The 19,105-nt window shown below is 36.6% G+C and overlaps 1 protein-coding gene across 1 annotated transcript in view; it reads left to right on the forward strand.

The window, feature by feature from the left end:
* Positions 1 to 19,105, forward strand: part of LOC128687033 (probable glutamate receptor) — a 104,013-nt gene that overhangs the window by 6,489 nt on the left and 78,419 nt on the right. The window contains exons 4-7 of the mRNA XM_053774385.2: positions 2,554 to 2,840; positions 6,808 to 6,921; positions 7,157 to 7,380; positions 8,609 to 8,737. Of these exons, the coding sequence (XP_053630360.2) occupies positions 2,554 to 2,840; positions 6,808 to 6,921; positions 7,157 to 7,380; positions 8,609 to 8,737 (754 nt within the window). The remainder of the gene's footprint in view (positions 1 to 2,553; positions 2,841 to 6,807; positions 6,922 to 7,156; positions 7,381 to 8,608; positions 8,738 to 19,105) is intronic.

Raw genomic sequence — 19,105 nt, forward strand, 5'->3', positions numbered from 1 at the left:
GTGCGTATGTGTGCTCACCTAATTTGTGCTCACCTAATTTGTGCTCACGTAATTGTGGTGGCAGGGGTCGAGACTCAGCTCCTGGCCCCGCCTCTTCACCGTGTGTGTGTGTGTGTGTGTGTGTGTGTGTGTGTGTGTGTGTGTGTGTGTGTGTGTGTGTGTGTGCGTGTGTGTGTGTGTGTGTGTGTACTCACATAGTTGTAGTTGCAGGGGTCGAATCACAGCTCCTTGCCCCGCCTCTTCACCGGTATCTACTAGGTCACTCTTCCTGCTCCATGAGCTTTATCATACCTCCTCTTAAAGCTATGTATGGATCCTACCTCCTCTACATCACATCCCATCTCTGGAACATCCTGTCTCTGTCCACCTTATCAATTCCTCTCAGTATTTTATATGTCGTTATTATATCCCCCATCTCTCCTGTCCTCCAGTGTCATCAGGTTGATTTCCCTTAACCTCTCTTCGTAGGCCATACCCATTAGTCCGGGAATAATCTTATTGCAAACCTTTGTACTTTCTCTAATTTCCGTACTTGCTTGGCTAGGTATGGGTTCCAAAACAGCGCTGCATACTCCAATATAAGCCTAAAGCACACAGTGTACAGGGTCCTGAACGATTCCTTATTAAGATGTCGGAATGCTGTTCTGAGGTTTGCTAGGCGCCCGTATGCTGCAGCAGTTATTTGGTTGTTGCGCACCTCAGAAGATGTGCCTGGTGTTATACTCACCCTAAGATCCTTTTCCTTAAGTGAGGTTTGTAGTCTCTGGCCCCATAGAGTGTACTCCGTCTGCGGTTTTCTTTGCCTTTGAATTTGGTGGGATTGAACTCCAGGAGCCAGTTTCTGGACCAGACCTGCAGCCTGTCCAGATCCCTTTGTAGTTCTGTCTGGTCCTCGTCTGGAGTTTACTGGAGTTTACGTGGAGAGGGTTTCGGGGTTCAACGCCCCCGCGGCTCGGCCTGAGACCAGGCCTCATGGTGGATCAGGGTCTGATCAGGTGCCTGTCCAGTGCCTTCTTGAAGACAGCCAGGGGTCTATTGGTAATCCCCCTTATGTATGCTGGGAGGCAGTTGAACAGTCTTGGGCCCCGGACACTTACAGTGTTGTCTCTCAATGTAGTACTCGTGGCAAGCCTCCTTTCATCGGGGGAATGATGCATCTCCTGCTGAGTCTTTAGCTTTCATATGGAGTGATTTTCGTGTGCAGGTTTGGTACCAATCCCTCCAGGACCTTCCAAGTGTATATTATTATGTATCTCTCTTGCCTTCGTTCCAGGGAATACAGATCAAGGACCGTCAACCGTTCCCAGTAATTTAGGTGCCTTATAGTACTTGTGTGTGCTGTGAAAGTTCTTTGTACACTCTCCAGGTCTGCAATGTCGCCAGCCTTGAAGGGGGCCGTTAGTGTACAGCACTATTCTAGCCTAGAGAGCACAAGCGATTTGAAGAGAATCATCATGGGCTTGCGTCCTAGTTTTGAAGGTTCTCATTATCCGTCCTGTTACTCTTTGGGTACGAACCTCTCCTCAGCTTCCTTGCATATTGTTGTCACGTATTCCATCATCTCGTTTACTGACTTCCCTGCCAGTTCTTTGTCCCACTAAACCCCGTTCAGGAAGTTCTTCATTCCCACGTAGTCCCCCTTCATGTAGTTTGGCTGCATTCGTCCAGCTCTTCCTGTTCCCCCTCCACTTGTAGAGTAATATATGTGATGTCCTCAATATCCGCACTACTCAAGGTGAATACTAGGTCCAGTCTCGCTGGTTCATCCTCTCCTCTCTCTCTGGTAGTGTCCCTTACCTGTTGGTACACGAAGTTTTCCAGTACCACCTCCATCATCTTAGCCCTCCACGTTTCTTGGCCACCATGTGGCTCCAAGTTCTCCCAGTCGATTTCCTTGTGGTTGAAGTCACCCATGATCAGTAGCTTTGCCCTGCACGCATGAGCCCTTCTGGCCACTGCAGCCAGTGTGTCAACCATCGCTCTATTACTGTCATCATACACTTGCCTTGGCCTCCTGCTGTTCTGTGGTGGGTTATACATAACTGCATCAGTGTGTGTGTGTGTGTGTGTTTGTGTGTGTGTGTGTGTATGTGTGTGTATGTGTGTGTGTGTGTTTGTGTGTGTGTGTGTGTGTGTATGTGTGTGTGTGTGTGTGTGTGTGTGTGTGTGTGTGTGTGTGTGTGTATGTGTGTGTGTGTGTGTGCTCAGATCTGAATATTTTTATGCCAATTTGCATCTTAGTTTGCTCATTATATTCGACATTGTAAGTTCACATGGAACTTGTATATTATACAGTTAACAACAATATTAAATTGTACAATAGTTGATAAAAATATTTATGAAATTATCATTATCTTCTTATTACACTGCTTAAGCTACAATGACATTAAATAATACTACAAGAGAGTTACTTCAGTCTTGTCTGAACGTACAACTACGACCATGAAGTTCTTGGTTGTAGGAAAGCACAGACAGTAATTCTTACACTAAATATCACGTAGAAGACTTGTGTGTAATATTACAGTAATTACATATGAACTATCTTTCTGACAGCTGAACATCATATCGCATCATCAGTGACGCAGATGGCTAAGCCTGGGCTGACAACACATGTAGTGGAGCCTGGGCTGACAACACATGTAGTGGAGCCTGGGCTGACAACACATGTAGTGGAGCCTGGGCTGACAACACAAGTAGTGGAGCCTAGGCTGACATCATGTGTGATGGAGGCTAAGCTGACAACACAAGTGGTGGAGGATATACTAACCCAAGCACCACATGGCAGCTACTCTGTAATTTTTATCACTGATGGCACTATGGCATCCTCCACTCTGTTTATGGCAAGTTACTCAACATATTGTCATTCATTATGAAAAAAGTTTTATTTTTTTTAAATTTCAGGATTATCAATTTAATTACAAGAAAATATCTATACATTGTAATTTCTAGAAAAAAAATTTCCCTCCCAAAATCGAGTAGTTTCCCGGTACCATTCCTTCAACATAAACATGATCGTTCAAAATAGTATAAATTATCATCAAGACTTACGAAATCGTAATGCCACGATTGTAAACAAACCATGCGTTCGGATTTTTAATCCCGGAGGGTTAGCCACCCAAGGATAACCCCAGAAAGTCAGTGTGTCATCGAAGACTGTCTAACTTATTTCCATTGTGGTCCTCAAACTTGTCTCCCAGGATACGACTCACACCAGTCCACTAACACCCAGGTACCTATTTGCTGCTAGGTGAACAGGACAACAGGTGTAAGGAAACGTGTCAAAATGTTCCCACCCGCCGGGAATCTAACCCTGTCCCTCCGTGTGTGAAGCGATAGCTTTAGCCACCAGGCCACCTGACACGTTGATGACCAAGACACACAAACAACAGTTGGGTAACTTTCTTGTTGAAGCATTTCACTTAACCAGCCAAATAGAGAGGAGACATTATTCTCATTGTTGACCTTCATACTGTTACAGACACAAGTGCTGAACTCTTCTCCACACTGAGGGACTGACCACCTCCAACTATTTCTCTAAGATTAATGTACTAATTACGCCATCATTACCTCGCTACTATTCCTACTCTCGACAATACATTCTTCTCCGTAGGCCAAAAATTTCCAAAATGAGGATACCTAACTGTTGCATATATATTTTACATTTTGTGATAAACATGTGCGTCAAAATCTTACTTGTCAATGCATTTGTTTTTCCTGCTTAAACAATAACTCTTTTAAATATTTTGTAGCATAATGTTCTTGACACACCACAAAAAATATATAATTATACCTAACAAACAAGTCACAATTATATCTAGCAAACAAGTCACAATTATATCTAGCAAACAAGTCACAATTATATCTAGCAAACAAGTCACAATTATATCTAGCAAACAAGTCACAATTATACCTAGCAAACAAGTCACAATTATACCTAGCAAACAAGTCACAATTATACCTAGCAAACAAGTCACAATTATATCTAACAAACAAGTCACAATTATATCTAGCAAACAAGTCACAATTATATCTAGCAAACAAGTCACAATTATATCTAGCAAGCAAGTCACAATTATATCTAGCAAACAAGTCACAATTATATCTAGCAAACAAGTCACAATTATATCTAGCAAACAAGTCACAATTATATCTAGCAAGCAAGTCACAATTATATCTAGCAAACAAGTCACAATTATATCTAGCAAACAAGTCACAATTATATCTAGCAAACAAATCACAATTATATCTAGCAAACAAGTCACAATTATATCTAGCAAACAAGTCACAATTATACCTAGCAAACAAGTCACAATTATACCTAGAAAAAAACACAGTTATACCTAGCAAGCAAGTCACAATTATATCTAGCAAACAAGTCACAATTATATCTAGCAAACAAGTCACAATTATACCTAGCAAACATATCACAATTATACCTAGCAAGCAAGTCACAATTATATCTAGCAAACAAGTCACAATTATATCTAGCAAACAAGTCACAATTATATCTAGCAAACAAGTCACAATTATACCTAGCAAACAAGTCACAATTATATCTAGCAAACAAGTCACAATTATATCTAGCAAACAAGTCACAATTATATCTAGCAAACAAGTCACAATTATACCTAGCAAACAAGTCACAATTATACCTAGAAAAAAACACAGTTATACCTAGCAAGCAAGTCACAATTATATCTAGCAAACAAGTCACAATTATATCTAGCAAACAAGTCACAATTATACCTAGAAAAAAACACAATTATACCTAGCAAACAAGTCACAATTATACCTAGCAAACAAGTCACAATTATGCCTAGCAAACAAGTCACAATTATTCCTAGCAAACAAGTCACAATTATACCTAGCAAACAAGTCACAATTATTCCTAGCAAACAAGTCACAATTATTCCTAGCAAACAAGTCACAATTATTCCTTGCAAACAAGTCATAATTATGCCTAGCAAACAAGTTACAATTATACCTAGCAAACAAGTCACGATTATTCCTAGCAAACAAGTCACAATTATTCCTAGCAAACAAGTCACAATTATACCTAGCAAACAAGTCACAATTATACCTAGCAAACAAGTCACAATTATACCTAGCAAACAAGTCACAATTATTCCTAGCAAACAAGTCACAATTATTCCTAGCAAACAAGTCACAATTATTCCTAGCAAACAAGTCACAATTATTCCTAGCAAACAAGTCACAATTATACCTAGCAAACAAGTCACAATTATACCTAGCAAACAAGTCACAATTATTCCTAGCAAACAAGTCACAATTATTCCTAGCAAACAAGTCACAACTATACCTAGCAAACAAGTCACAATTATATCTAGCAAACAAGTCACAACTATACCTAGCAAACAAGTCACAATTATATCTAGCAAACAAGTCACAACTATACCTAGCAAACAAGTCACAATTATATCTAGCAAACAAGTCACAACTATTCCTAGCAAACAAGTCCCAATTATACCTAGCAAACAAGTCACAATTATACTTAGCAAACAAGCCGCAATTATACCTAGCAAACAAGCCGCAATTATACCTAGCAAACAAGTCACAATTATATCTAGCAAACAAGTCACAATTATATCTAGCAAACAAGTCACAATTATATCTAGGAAACAAGTCACAATTATACCTAGCAAACAAGTCACAATTATACCTAGCAAACAAGTCACAATCATACCTAGCAAACAAGTCACAATTATACTTAACAAACAAGTTGCAATTATACCTAGCAAACAAGTCACAATTATACCTAGAAAACAAGTAATAATTATACCTAGCAAACAAATCACAATTATACCTAGCAAACAAGTCACAATTATACCTAGCAAACAAATTACAATTATACCTAGCAAACAAGTCACAATTATACTTAGCAAACAAGTCGCAATTATACCTAGCAAACAAGTCACAATTATACCTAGCAAACAAGCCACAATTATACCTAGCAAACTAGTCACAATTATACCTAGCAAGCAAGCCACAATTATACCTAGCAAACAAGCCACAATTATACCTAGCAAACAAGCCACAATTATGCCTAGCAAACAAGTCACAATTATATCTAGCAAACAAGCCACAATTATATCTAGCAAACAAGTCACAATTATATCTAGCAAACAAGTCACAATTATATCTAGCAAACAAGTCACAATTATACCTAGCAAACAAGTCACAATTATACCTAGCAAACAAGTCACAATTATATCTAGCAAACAAGCCACAATTATATCTAGCAAACAAGTCACAATTATATCTAGCAAACAAGCCACAATTATATTTAGCAAACAAGTCACAATTATATCTAGCAAACAATTCACAATTATATATAGCAAACAAGTCACAATTATACCTAGCAAACAAGACACAATTATACCTAGCAAACAAGTCACAATTATATCTAGCAAACAAGCCACAATTATATCTAGCAAACAAGTCACAATTATATCTAGAAAAAAACACAATTATACCTAACAAACAAGTCACAATCATACCTAGCAAACAAGTCACAATTATACCTAGCAAACAAGTCACAATTATACTTAACAAACAAGTTGCAATTATACCTAGCAAACAAGTCACAATTATACCTAGCAAACAAATCACAATTATACCTAGCAAACAAGTCACAATTATACCTAGCAAACAAGTCACAATTATACTTAGCAAACAAGTCGCAATTATACCTAGCAAACAAGTCACAATTATACCTAGCAAACAAGTCGCAATTATACCTAGCAAACAAGTCGCAATTATACCTAACTCATTGAAGCACCATTTCAGATCATTGATCATCTCCGGTTTCCAGGAGGAGTTGGAGTATTTGAAATTGTAACTAACAGCGAGGATATCAACATGGACAAGCAACTTTCACTCTTGGTCAACAATGTCAAGCGGGTATGTTGTTTGTAAGGTTAGTTGGTAAGATGTAATGTTCATATTGTTGCTATATTACGAAGGACACTCATCATCTCTAGCACTTGATAAATAAGTTGGGTCAATAAGAATAATATTAAGGTCACTCCATAACTAGAAAAAGAATGATTAATGTTACCTAACTGAAGAACCAAGTTAGCCTCACATGTTTACAGAATTAACGAGATGACTGATACAATAATTTCTACATGACCAGCTACGGCAGCTATCATCACACACGACAGTTACTGTAATAAGTGACAACACGGATTTCATATGTGCTTTCGTCCAGTCGTCCTTCAGACTCCGCCTTCTGGTGTGGTCGACGAGGCTGCTGGTCGTCACTCGTTCTCACCTGATGGACATGCAGGAACTGTACACAGCCTTTTCAAAGCTGAATTCTGTGTTGGCTATTTTCAGAAAGGACACAGCAAACATCAGGTAATGAGTGCTTTGTTGCATTTATACTAATGAAGCAAACATATCTGCTGAATGTCTAAGCCCCAAACACTCGAAACCTCATTACCCAGACCTCGAACCTTTCCTGGGATGATCCCTACTGCTCCTTTCTTTTGCAAATCTTTGGTACATCCTCGTTTAGTTTTGCTCCAACGTCTTTAAATATCCAAAACAACTTTAACTTCCCCTTCTCAACCCACTGAATAATATTTTTTTGGCAAACTCATACCATCTAATATATATATATATATATATATATATATATATATATATATATATATATATATATATATATATATATATATATATATATATATATATATAAATGCCTATGTGAGGTATTTAAAAATGATCAAGAACACTGGGACAGTGAAACAGAGGTTAATTAAAAACACACTCTCTAACAAAGTTGGTGGGGTTTGCAAGGTCCCACGTACCCAGTGTTCCCTCTCATATATTCATATATTGGTCTAACAGGTAAACCTCTGGAAACATGAATTGTCCATCATAAATACTCAATCAGGACATGGTAGGAGTCGAGCGCTATCTTCAACCACATTAGTTCCTGTAATCATCCACCAGGGAGGGCTGATGCCCAGATTATTATACCCCAACAGTTCAATCATAGGTTTGATGGTGTCCGACCAGTGTCTACGCACCAAACTCATGCTATGTATGTCGGGAATGGTGGCATACAATCTAACATGTTTAGCTGTTACTGTATCATAAGTGGACAAGTACACAAGATTAGGTGGTAGTATAGACAGTGTCACCGGCCACGGTTACCGTGGACGGTGACACATCCGCACTACACTACTCTGAGAACACACACACCACACACACACACACACACACACACACACACACACACACACACACACACACACACACACACACACACACACACACACACACACACACACACACACACACACATATATATATATATATATATATATATATATATATATATATATATATTTTATATATATATATATATATATATATATATATATATATATATATATATATATATATATGTGTGTGTGTGTGTGTGTGTGTGTGTGTACATATATATAATATATATATATATATATATATATATATATATATATATATATATATATATATATATATATATATATATATGTATATATAAATTCTTACAGACATGCTGAACAGAGAATGACCAGATACCTTACTGTTTCAGGTGTAATATGTACATAGTGTTACCGTACAGTGAACAAAGATCACAAGTGGTGCAGGTGGCTTCATGGACGACACTTACAGGATTGTTTCTCACCTCTGACATTCCGCTCTTTCCTGAAAAGTTCACAAAGTAAGTTTGAAAACAGAGATTAATGTTCATTTTTTCAACTATATATTCCATTACACTTGCATTTTTTCTCTAAATTCTATCTTAAAAAAGTTTAAAAACATATTCCAAAAATTTGAGGTTGTATTTAAAATCGATAACAAATAACAACTTAATGTTTGGTAATTTCTTTGAGGGTAAAAAAGGTTTGTAATAAAGAAAATACATCTTATAAAACTGAACTACTGAGGTGCATTTAATAATTAATTTTTTACAATATATAAGATGGTTAAGCAGGAAATATTTTAAAATAAATAAACCTTTACACAACTGAACTTTTCTTCGATTTTCATCCGGAATTCTTGGGACAAAGTCAATATTGAACGTTACTGGAATTGAACGATATTCACAGAGTAGTGACATTCACATGATTCACTCAGTATCATAAATAATACATTGGGAAAACAATTAACATTAAGTACTGACTTTTTTCAACATAGACACACTCTTTACTTAGGGGGGTAATTATGAGTTTTTTGGGCTCATATTCCGGGATATACCTGTTATAAAACTCGAGGCCAGTTAATAAAGGCAATCATGAACTGTTAAATGTTGAATCATAAAGATTACTCTCACTGAATATGGATAATATACTCATACTGAGGACACAACTCTTGTGTGTGGTAATCAGCTGAGAGCAAGTAAGGAACTGAGCTCATAGACTAATTTTAGTTACAAAGTAAACTAACTTGGTGCCCACCCGGTTGCTCTGATTGGTCGACTTATACAATAGCGTAGCTCTTCTCTAAAGTTAGCAGTGACTTCTACATTCACCTTTGCAGTAAACTACCGGGCTTTTAGTTAATTATTGTTTGAATGCTGATTGTGTGAGATGCAAGCAATGACTTCCAAAAAGCACCATGACAACCAGTGTCCTACAACATCCATGGGTAACACACCACAATGATACAAATAAAGGAAACTAGCTAATGGGACTGTCTTCACACTCTACCATTGCTCCCAAATGATAGTTTTTAACAAAATTGAAAGAAAAGTTAACATCTTTCTATTTCTTTTTAGAGGATAATTTACTTTAAGACAAATTCGCTGTCACAGGGAGAGACACAAGACAATAGATCCAAGATACTGGGAGATACCAGCAATAAGTCTCCTCCCAAAACAAAATTTACTACATGCTACAGGAAGGCAAAAATAAACTTACCTGTCACCCTATTCCTAATCAATTGCATAATATATATATATATATATATATATATATATATATATATATATATATATATATATATATATATATATATATATATATATATATATATATATATATATATATATATCAATACTGCAATAGGCAAGGAGTCGAAACCATACTGTTTTGGCCCGCCTCATGGTGAGAGAAAACGCATAACGCTTTAGACCACTAGACCACACAATCCTTACAAACATTGTATCTTCTGTGTCGTTCCCAAGGTCCTTTGTATCTTCTGTGTTGTTCCCAAGGTCCTTTGTATCTTTTGTGTCCTTCTCAAGGTCCTTTGAATCTTCTGTGTTGTTCCCAAGGTCCTTTGTATCTTCTGTGTCGTTCCCAAGGTCCTTTGTATCTTCTGTGATGTTCCCAAGGTCCTTTGTATCTTTTGTGTCCTTCTCAAGGTCCTTTGAATCTTCTGTGTTGTTCCCAAGGTCCTTTGTATCTTCTGTGTCGTTCCCAAGGTTCTTTGTATCTTCTGAGACGTTCCGAAGGTCCTCTGCATCTTCTGTGTCGTTCCCAAGGTCCTTTGTGTCTTCTGTGTCATTCTCAAGGTCCTTTGTATCTTCTGTGTCGTTCCCAAGGTCCTTTGTATCTTCTATGTCGTTCCCAAGGTCCTTTGTATCTTCTGTGCCATTCCCAAGGTCTTCTGTATTTTCTGTGTCGTTCCCAAGGTCCTTTGTATCTTTTGAGTCGTTCCCAAGGTCTTTTGTATCTTCTGTGTCGTTCCCAAGGTCCTTTGTATCTTCTGAGTCGTTCCCAAGATCCTTTGTATCTTCTGAGTCGTTCCCAAGGTCCTTTTTTATCTTCTGTGTCGTTCCCAAGGTCCTTTGTATCTTCTGAGTCGTTCCCAAGGTCCTTTGTATCTTCTGAGTCGTTCCGCAGGTCCTTTGAATCTTCTGAGTCGTTCCAAAGGTCCTTTTTTATCTTCTGTGCCGTTCCCAAGGTCCTTTGTATCTTCTGAGTCGTTCCCAAGGTCCTTTTTTATCTTCTGTGTCGTTCCCAAGGTCCTTTGTATCTTCTGAGTCTTTTTCAAGGTCCTTTGTATCTTCTGAGTCGTTCCCCAGGTCCTTTGTATCTTCTGAGTCGTTCCAAAGGTCCTTTTTTATCTTCTGTGCCGTTCCCAAGGTCCTTTGTATCTTCTGAGTCGTTCCCAAGGTCCTTTGTATCTTCTGAGTCGTTCCCAAGGTCCTTTGTATCTTCTGAGTCGTTCCCAAGGTGCTACCCTCTTCATTTTTGTCATTAGTCAAAAGCCTAAATTAGACATATTTCGGTCGCTGAGAGATACAAGAAAGTTATTCCAGTTTTGCATAAGCCCAGCACTATATCCGTGAATGAAAAATAAACATTAACAATGTATTCGTAAATCATGCATGTATACACGTGCTTATGTATGAATGTACTGCGTATATTCTTTAGGGTATGTATGCCTATGCGCATACATGTGACACTTCATATGTATTATTGAACGAATATATTCTTATTTTATATACATGCAACTGTGTGCTTGTGTGTATATATGTATATGTATTCTTGTCTGATTATATGTATATTCACGTAAATATATAGGAGAAATCTCCAAATTTTTCACTACAAGGGTTATAATGTATATTTCACACTGTCTTAGACCAAAGAAAAAAACTAAGTCTATGGAATATATATAAATGAATGAAGAAAATGTAAATGAATGAATAACTTTTATTTTGATGTTTATTGTAATCATTATGATATGATTCCGAAGAAAAGAAAATTATTACATTTAAGAAGAAACAATACCGTATTTACACTGAAAAATTATATATTGGTAAAAATGTCAAACTTAAGCCAGTGTTCTGACAGTATAATCAATTACTGAACTGCAGATGAAACAAGATTAATTTGCACAAGATTAATTTGCACAAGATTAATTTGCACAAGATTAATTTGCACAAGATTAATTTGCACAAGATTAATAAGAATAATGGAACTGGTTTATAATTTCAAAATATTACTGAATTAATGTTTCAAACTCGAGGAGCCAATTATTATATTAGAATGAACTTCAAATCCTCATCAGATAATTTTGTGCGACATTTGGACTTGACATACTTTATTTTTTAAAATGTTTGTTCACAAAGGTACGTTGTACCAAAATATGATAGGAATCCTAAGCAAATAGGTTTAAAATTTAGAAACTGTTCAGGCTGTAAAGATTTAAACCATACCACGGGCGGGGATTGAACCCGCGATCAGAGAGTCTCAAAACTCCAGACCGTCACGTTAGTCACTGGACCAGCTAGCTACAATAAGATTCGTCCAACTAGGTATATTTCTACACCATAGGAAGGTTAACACAGGCACCTCTGTGACCACAAATGCAAGTTTTTACAGACGGTCTGGAGTTTTAAGACTCTTTGACCGCGGGTTCAAATCCCGCCCGTAGGATGGTTTATTTGCAATCGTGTCATTACGATTTCGTGAGTCATGTAAAGATTTATACAGTTGGATCAGGTTTCCTACTTTATAGTTCTTTTTCATCATGTCATCTGACTGCAGATCAATAATTTCCACTTGAAACTTCGGAGTGTTACAACATTGCAGTAAAATGCATTTTAAAACAACTGCATTTCATGTGTTTTTCCATCAAGATCAGAAAATTGTTTCTAAAATTGTTTTTTTTTGCATGTATAATACAATATAATTTTTATTCCTTTGCAGTTTTACATTGAGATTCTGTGAACCTTGTAGTTACAATAATGAGTTGGAGTGAAGAGCCATTATCATACCATGGCATTATGGGTACACTAAATTAATGGCTCACACACTATTTAATACTAGAGAAATTTATCATAGTTTAAGTTGTATATCTGTTTTCATTTAAAGAAGACAGTAAGTTAACTCAAGTTACAGTAAGTTAACTCAAGTTACAGTAAGTTAACTTAAGTTACAGTAAGTTAACTCAAGTTACAGTAAGGTAACTCAAGTTACAGTAAGTTAACTCAAGTTACAGTAAGTTAACTCAAGTTACAGTAAGTTAACTCAAGTTACAGTAAGTTAACTCAAGTTACAGTAAGTTAACTCAAGTTACAGTAAGTTAACTCAAGTTACAGTAAGTTAACTCAAGTTACAGTAAGTTAACTCAAGTTACAGTAAGTTAACTCAAGTTACAGTAAGTTAACTCAAGTTACAGTAAGTTAACTCAAGTTACAGTAAGGTAACTCAAGTTACAGTAAGTTAACTCAAGTTACAGTAAGTTAACTCAAGTTACAGTAAGTTAACTCAAGTTACAGAAAGTTAACTCAAGTTACAGTAAGTTAGCTCAAGTTACAGTAAGTTAACTCAAGTTACAGTAAGTTAACTCAAGTTACAGTAAGTTAACTCAAGTTACAGTAACTTAACTCAAGTTACAGTAAGTTAGCTCAAGTTACAGTAAGTTAACTCAAGTTACAGTAAGTTAACTCAAGTTACAGTAAGTTAACTCAAGTTACAGTAAGTTAGCTCAAGTTACAGTAAGTTAACTCAAGTTACAGTAAGTTAACTCAAGTTACAGTAAGTTAACTCAAGTTACAGTAAGTTAGCTCAAGTTACAGTAAGTTAACTCAAGTTACAGTAAGTTAACTCAAGTTACAGTAAGTTAACTCAAGTTACAGTAAGTTAGCTCAAGTTACAGTAAGTTAACTCAAGCTACAGTAAGTTAACTCAAGTTACAGTAAGTTAACTCAAGTTACAGTAAGTTAACTCAAATTACAGTAAGTTAACTCAAGTTACAGTAAGTTAACTCAAGTTACAGTAAGTTAACTCAAGTTACAGTAAGTTAACTCAAATTACAGTAAGTTAACTCAAGTTACAGTAAGTTAACTCAAGTTACAGTAAGTTAACTCAAGTTTCAGTAAGTTAACTCAAGTTACAGTAAGTTAACTCAAGTTACAGTAAGTTAACTCAAGTTACAGTAAGTTAACTCAAGTTACAGTAAGTTAACTCAAGTTACAGTAAGTTAACTCAAGTTACAGTAAGTTAACTCAAGTTACAGTAAGTTAACTCAAGTTACAGTAAGTTAACTCAAGTTACAGTAAGTTAACTCAAGTTGCAGTAAGTTAACTCAAATTACAGTAAGTTAACTCAAGTTACAGTAAGTTAACTCAAGTTACAGTAAGTTAACTCAAGTTACAGTAAGTTAACTCAAATTACAGTAAGTTAACTCAAGTTACAGTAAGTTAACTCAAGTTACAGTAAGTTAACTCAAGTTACAGTAAGTTAACTCAAGTTACAGTAAGTTAACTCAAGTTACAGTAAGTTAACTCAAGTTACAGTAAGTTAACTCAAGTTACAGTAAGTTAACTCAGGTTACAGTAAGTTAACTCAAGTTACAGTAAGTTAACTCAAGTTACAGTAAGTTAACTCAAGTTACAGTAAGTTAACTCAAGTTACAGTAAGTTAACTCAAGTTACAGTAAGTTAACTCAAGTTACAGTAAGTTAACTCAAGTTACAGTAAGTTAACTCAAGTTACAGAAAGTTAACTCAAGTTACAGTAAGTTAACTCAAGTTACAGTAAGTTAACTCAAGTTACAGTAAGTTAACTCAAATTACAGTAAGTTAACTCAAGTTACAGTAAGTTAACTCAAGTTACAGTAAGTTAACTCAAGTTACAGTAAGTTAACTCAAATTACAGTAAGTTAACTCAAGTTACAGTAAGTTAACTCAAGTTACAGTAAGTTAACTCAAGTTACAGTAAGTTAACTCAAGTTACAGTAAGTTAACTTAAGTTACAGTAAGTTAACTCAAGTTACAGTAAGTTAACTCAAGTTACAGTAAGTTAACTCAAGTTACAGTAAGTTAACTCAAGTTACAGTAAGTTAACTCAAGTTACAGTAAGTTAACTCAAGTTACAGTAAGTTAACTCAAGTTACAGTAAGTTAACTCAAGTTGCAGTAAGTTAACTCAAGTTACAGTAAGTTAACTCAAGTTACAGTAAGTTAACTCAAATTACAGTAAGTTAACTCAAGTTACAGTAAGTTAACTCAAGTTACAGTAAGTTAACTCAAGTTACAGTAAGTTAACTCAAGTTACAGTAAGTTAACTCAAGTTACAGTAAGTTAACTCAAGTTACAGTAAGTTAACTCAAGTTACAGTAAGTTAACTCAAGTTACAGTAAGTTAACTCAAGTTACAGTAAGTTAACTCAAGTTACAGTAAGTTAACTCAAGTTACAGTAAGTTAACTCAAGTTACAGTAAGTTAACTCAAGTTACAGTAAGTTAACTCAAGTTACAGTAAGTTAACTCAAGTTACAGTAAGTTAACTCAAGTTACAGTAAGTTAACTCAAGTTACAGTAAGTTAACTCAAGTTACAGTAAGTTAACTCATGTTACAGTAAGTTAACTCAAGTTACAGTAAGTTAACTCAAGTTACAGTAAGTTAACTCAAGTTACAGTAAGTTAACTCAAGCTACAGTAAGTTAACTCAAGTTACAGTTAACTCAAGTTAACTCAAGTTACAATTTGAAGGTATTTTGTAAGTTGTGTATATCAGTGGTGAATATTTAAGTCAAGTCATTAACTTAATGAATTACGAAGGAAATTCTCCTTCACTTTCTTCATGAAATTTTTCACATGGAAAATGAACCTGTCCTTTAATTTTTCACATGGAAAATGAACCTGTCCTTCAGATAACATCAAGTTTGCCCAGAATGCCTTGACAAACGTGAATAATGACAAATTAGATTTGTGTCACCTTACAACTTGTCACATCTGAAAAAATGCCAGTTTGCAGAGCCAATCAACGTTTGATAAAAGTGGTTCGGGTCGATTCTTCTCTGTGAGAAATGAGTAAATTTCCTTTCTGAGCTGAAAAAACCGTGACAGAACCTTTCCACAACTAAGCCATTGAACTGCTGTATAATAAGGCAAGTCAACGAACTCAGAATCAGTTTCAGAAAATCACGAATATAGCGATGATAAAGCCCTTGAAAAAGAATGAAATTCGCTGACCAAACAACAGGTTTCAGAACGCAAGTCATATCCACATATTTTGCGCACAATCTTGCTGATAGATAATGCAATGCAAAAACATGAGCTTTGAGAATCCACCATTCACAAAAGCTTTTGTAATTTGTCCATTGTTACGAAACCAGAAAAGAGACAATTGGAGAAGTTGCTGATTGAGCACTTGGGTGCTGCTGCCAGACATCAGTACCCAGTGTGACGTAATCGCACTTTATGACGAGGCTGGTGAACCAACCTCATTTAATTTGTTGACCACAGCTAACTGAGTCTGTCGGTCTCAGAATTATCTGATGGCCTCATTCAGTGTAATAACATAACAACATAAGAAAGAAGGAACACTGCAACAGGCCTACTGACCCATGCGGAGCAGGTCCATGTCCCCCCCCCCGGGATTAGCCCAATGACCCTCCCACCCCGGATTAGCCCAATGACCCACCCAGTCTGGTCACCGCCACTCAAGGATGGAGCACGGCACCAGACCCAGCAGCACAAGCTAGTCAGCTTCAACTCACACCCACCCACACCCACTCATGCATTTATCTAACCTATTTTTAAAACTACACAACGTTTTAGCCTCAATAACTGTACTCGGGAGTTTGTTACACTCATCCACAACCCTATTACCAAACCAGTACTTTCCTATATACTTCCTGAATCTGAATTTTTCCAACTTGAAACCATTGCTGCGAGTCCTGTCTTGGCTGGAAATTTTCAGCACGCTATTTACATCCCATTTATTTATTCCAGTTTTCCATTTATACACCTCGATCATATCCCCCCTAATTCTACGCCCTTCGAGAGAGTGCAGATTCGGGGCCTTCAGTCTATCCTCATAGGGAAGATTTCTGATACATGGGATCATCTTTGTCATCCTCCTCTGTACGTTTTCCAGAGCATTTATATCCATTCTGTAATACGGTGACCAGAACTGAGCAACATAGTCTAAATGAGGCCTAACCAAAGACATATAGAGTTGAAGAACAACCTGAGAACTTCTATTATTTATACTTCTAGATACGAAGCCAAGAATTCTGTTAGCTTTATTGCGAACACTAATGCACTGTCTTGGTTTTAGATTACTGCTAACCAGAACTCCTAAATCCTTTTTGAAATCAGTAGTATTAAGATCTACATTATTTAGTTTATATGTGGCATGGTTATTTAACTGTCCAACATTTAGAACTTTGTATTTGTCAATATTAAACTGCATCTGCCACTTCTCCGACCACTGCATCAGTCTATTCAAATCATCCTGGAGTGCTCTAGTGTCCTCATTAGAATGAATTGGACGGTCTATTTTGGTGTCATCAGCAAATTTGCTTATGTCGCCATTTATTCCCTCATCTATGTCGTTTATGTAAATTGTGAACAACAATGGGCCCAACACTGACCCCTGAGGAACACTGCTTGTGACGTGCCCCCATTCTGATTTCTCCCCATTTATGCAAACTCTCTGCTGTCTATTTGTCAGCCATGCCTCTACCCAGGAAAAAATTTCTCCCCCTATTCCGTGTGCCCTAAGTTTCCTCAATAGCCTCTGGAGTGGAACTCTATCAAGAGCCTTACTGAAGTCCATATACACAAAATCATATTCATTACCATGATCTACCTCCTCAAACACCTTAGAGAAAAATGTTAGTAAATTCGTAAGACAGGAACGCCCCTTTGTAAAACCGTGTTGAGATTCATTAATCAGTCTGTGCCTGTCAAGTTGCCTACGAATTGCGTCGGAAATTATTGATTTCATAAATTTTCCCACTATGGAGGTAAGGCTTATTGGTCTATAGTTCGAAGCCAAGGACATGTCACCTGCCTTGTAAATAGGTATTACATTTGCCATTTTCCACTTATCAGACACTATGCCAGTTTGTAGAGATGTGTTAAAAAAATTAGCCAAAGGTATGCTAAGTTCCTCTTTACATTCCTTTAACACCCTTGCCAACAGTTCATCAGGGCCTGGGGATTTGTTAGGTTTTAGTTTCTCTATTTGTCTGAGGACCATGTCACTAGTTACTACAATCGTACATAGTTTATTATCCTGTTCTACATAATCTATTATTTCAGGAATATTGCTAGTATTTTCCTGGGTGAAAACTGAGAGGTACTGAGAATTTCACACATATCCTTATCACTGTCAGTGATCTGACCAGAGTTACTCTTAAGTGGGCCTATCTTGTCCCTAATCTTATTTCTGTATACCTGAAAGAACCCTTTTGGGTTAGTCTTTGAACCCCTTGCGACCTTAGCCTCATAATCCCTTTTTGCTTTTCTTATTCCTTTCTTTATTTCTCTCTTTAATTGATTATATTGATTCCTTAACTGCCCATCCCCTCTTTTGATACGCCTATATATGCCTCTCTTTTGACCAATGAGATGTTTTAATCTATTGTTCATCCATTTGGAATCATTTTTGTTAGATCTAATTTCCCTACTCGGAACAAAAGTTGTCTGGGCAGCTAGAACTATACTCTGAAAAATGTCATATTGGTAACCAAGATCACCTACCTGACCCATAGTCAGGACATCCCAATTTAGCCCACCCAGGTGATTTTTCAGTCCCATGAAGTCCGCCAAGCGAGAATCTGGGACAGAGATTTGATTGCAGTTATCTGGGTAATTCCATGATATATTGAAACTAAGTGATTTGTGATCACTTTCCCCAAGCTCATAATTAACCTCAAGATTATTAATTAGTGAATCTTTGTTGACAAGAACCAAGTCAAGCAGATTGTTTCTTCAAGTTGGTTCCGTCACAACCTGTTCTAAAAAGCAATCCTGAACAGTATTAAGAAAGTCACTAGACTAAAGATTTCCTGTCATATTGTTCCAATCAATTTGTCTAAAGCTAAAATCTTCCATTATTACAACATTTTCATATCTAGATGCCTTATGAATGTCGTCCCATAACAGCTTACTGCACTCCATATCAAGGTTTGGGGGCCTATAAATCACACCCAAAATTAATTTGTCACGTCCCTCGAGAAACTGTAGCCAAACTGATTCTGTGTTCGATGTTTCTAACCTTATATCATGTCTAAGACAGCAGTTTAAATTTATTCTGACATACATCACCACTCCACCACTCTTCCTGTTGACCCTATCAGTGTGGAATAGTTTATAACCCTGTATGTTGCATTCAGAAGGCATT

Source organism: Cherax quadricarinatus, chromosome 7 (assembly GCF_038502225.1).
Source record: "Cherax quadricarinatus isolate ZL_2023a chromosome 7, ASM3850222v1, whole genome shotgun sequence".
NCBI classification, from domain to species: domain Eukaryota; kingdom Metazoa; phylum Arthropoda; class Malacostraca; order Decapoda; family Parastacidae; genus Cherax; species Cherax quadricarinatus.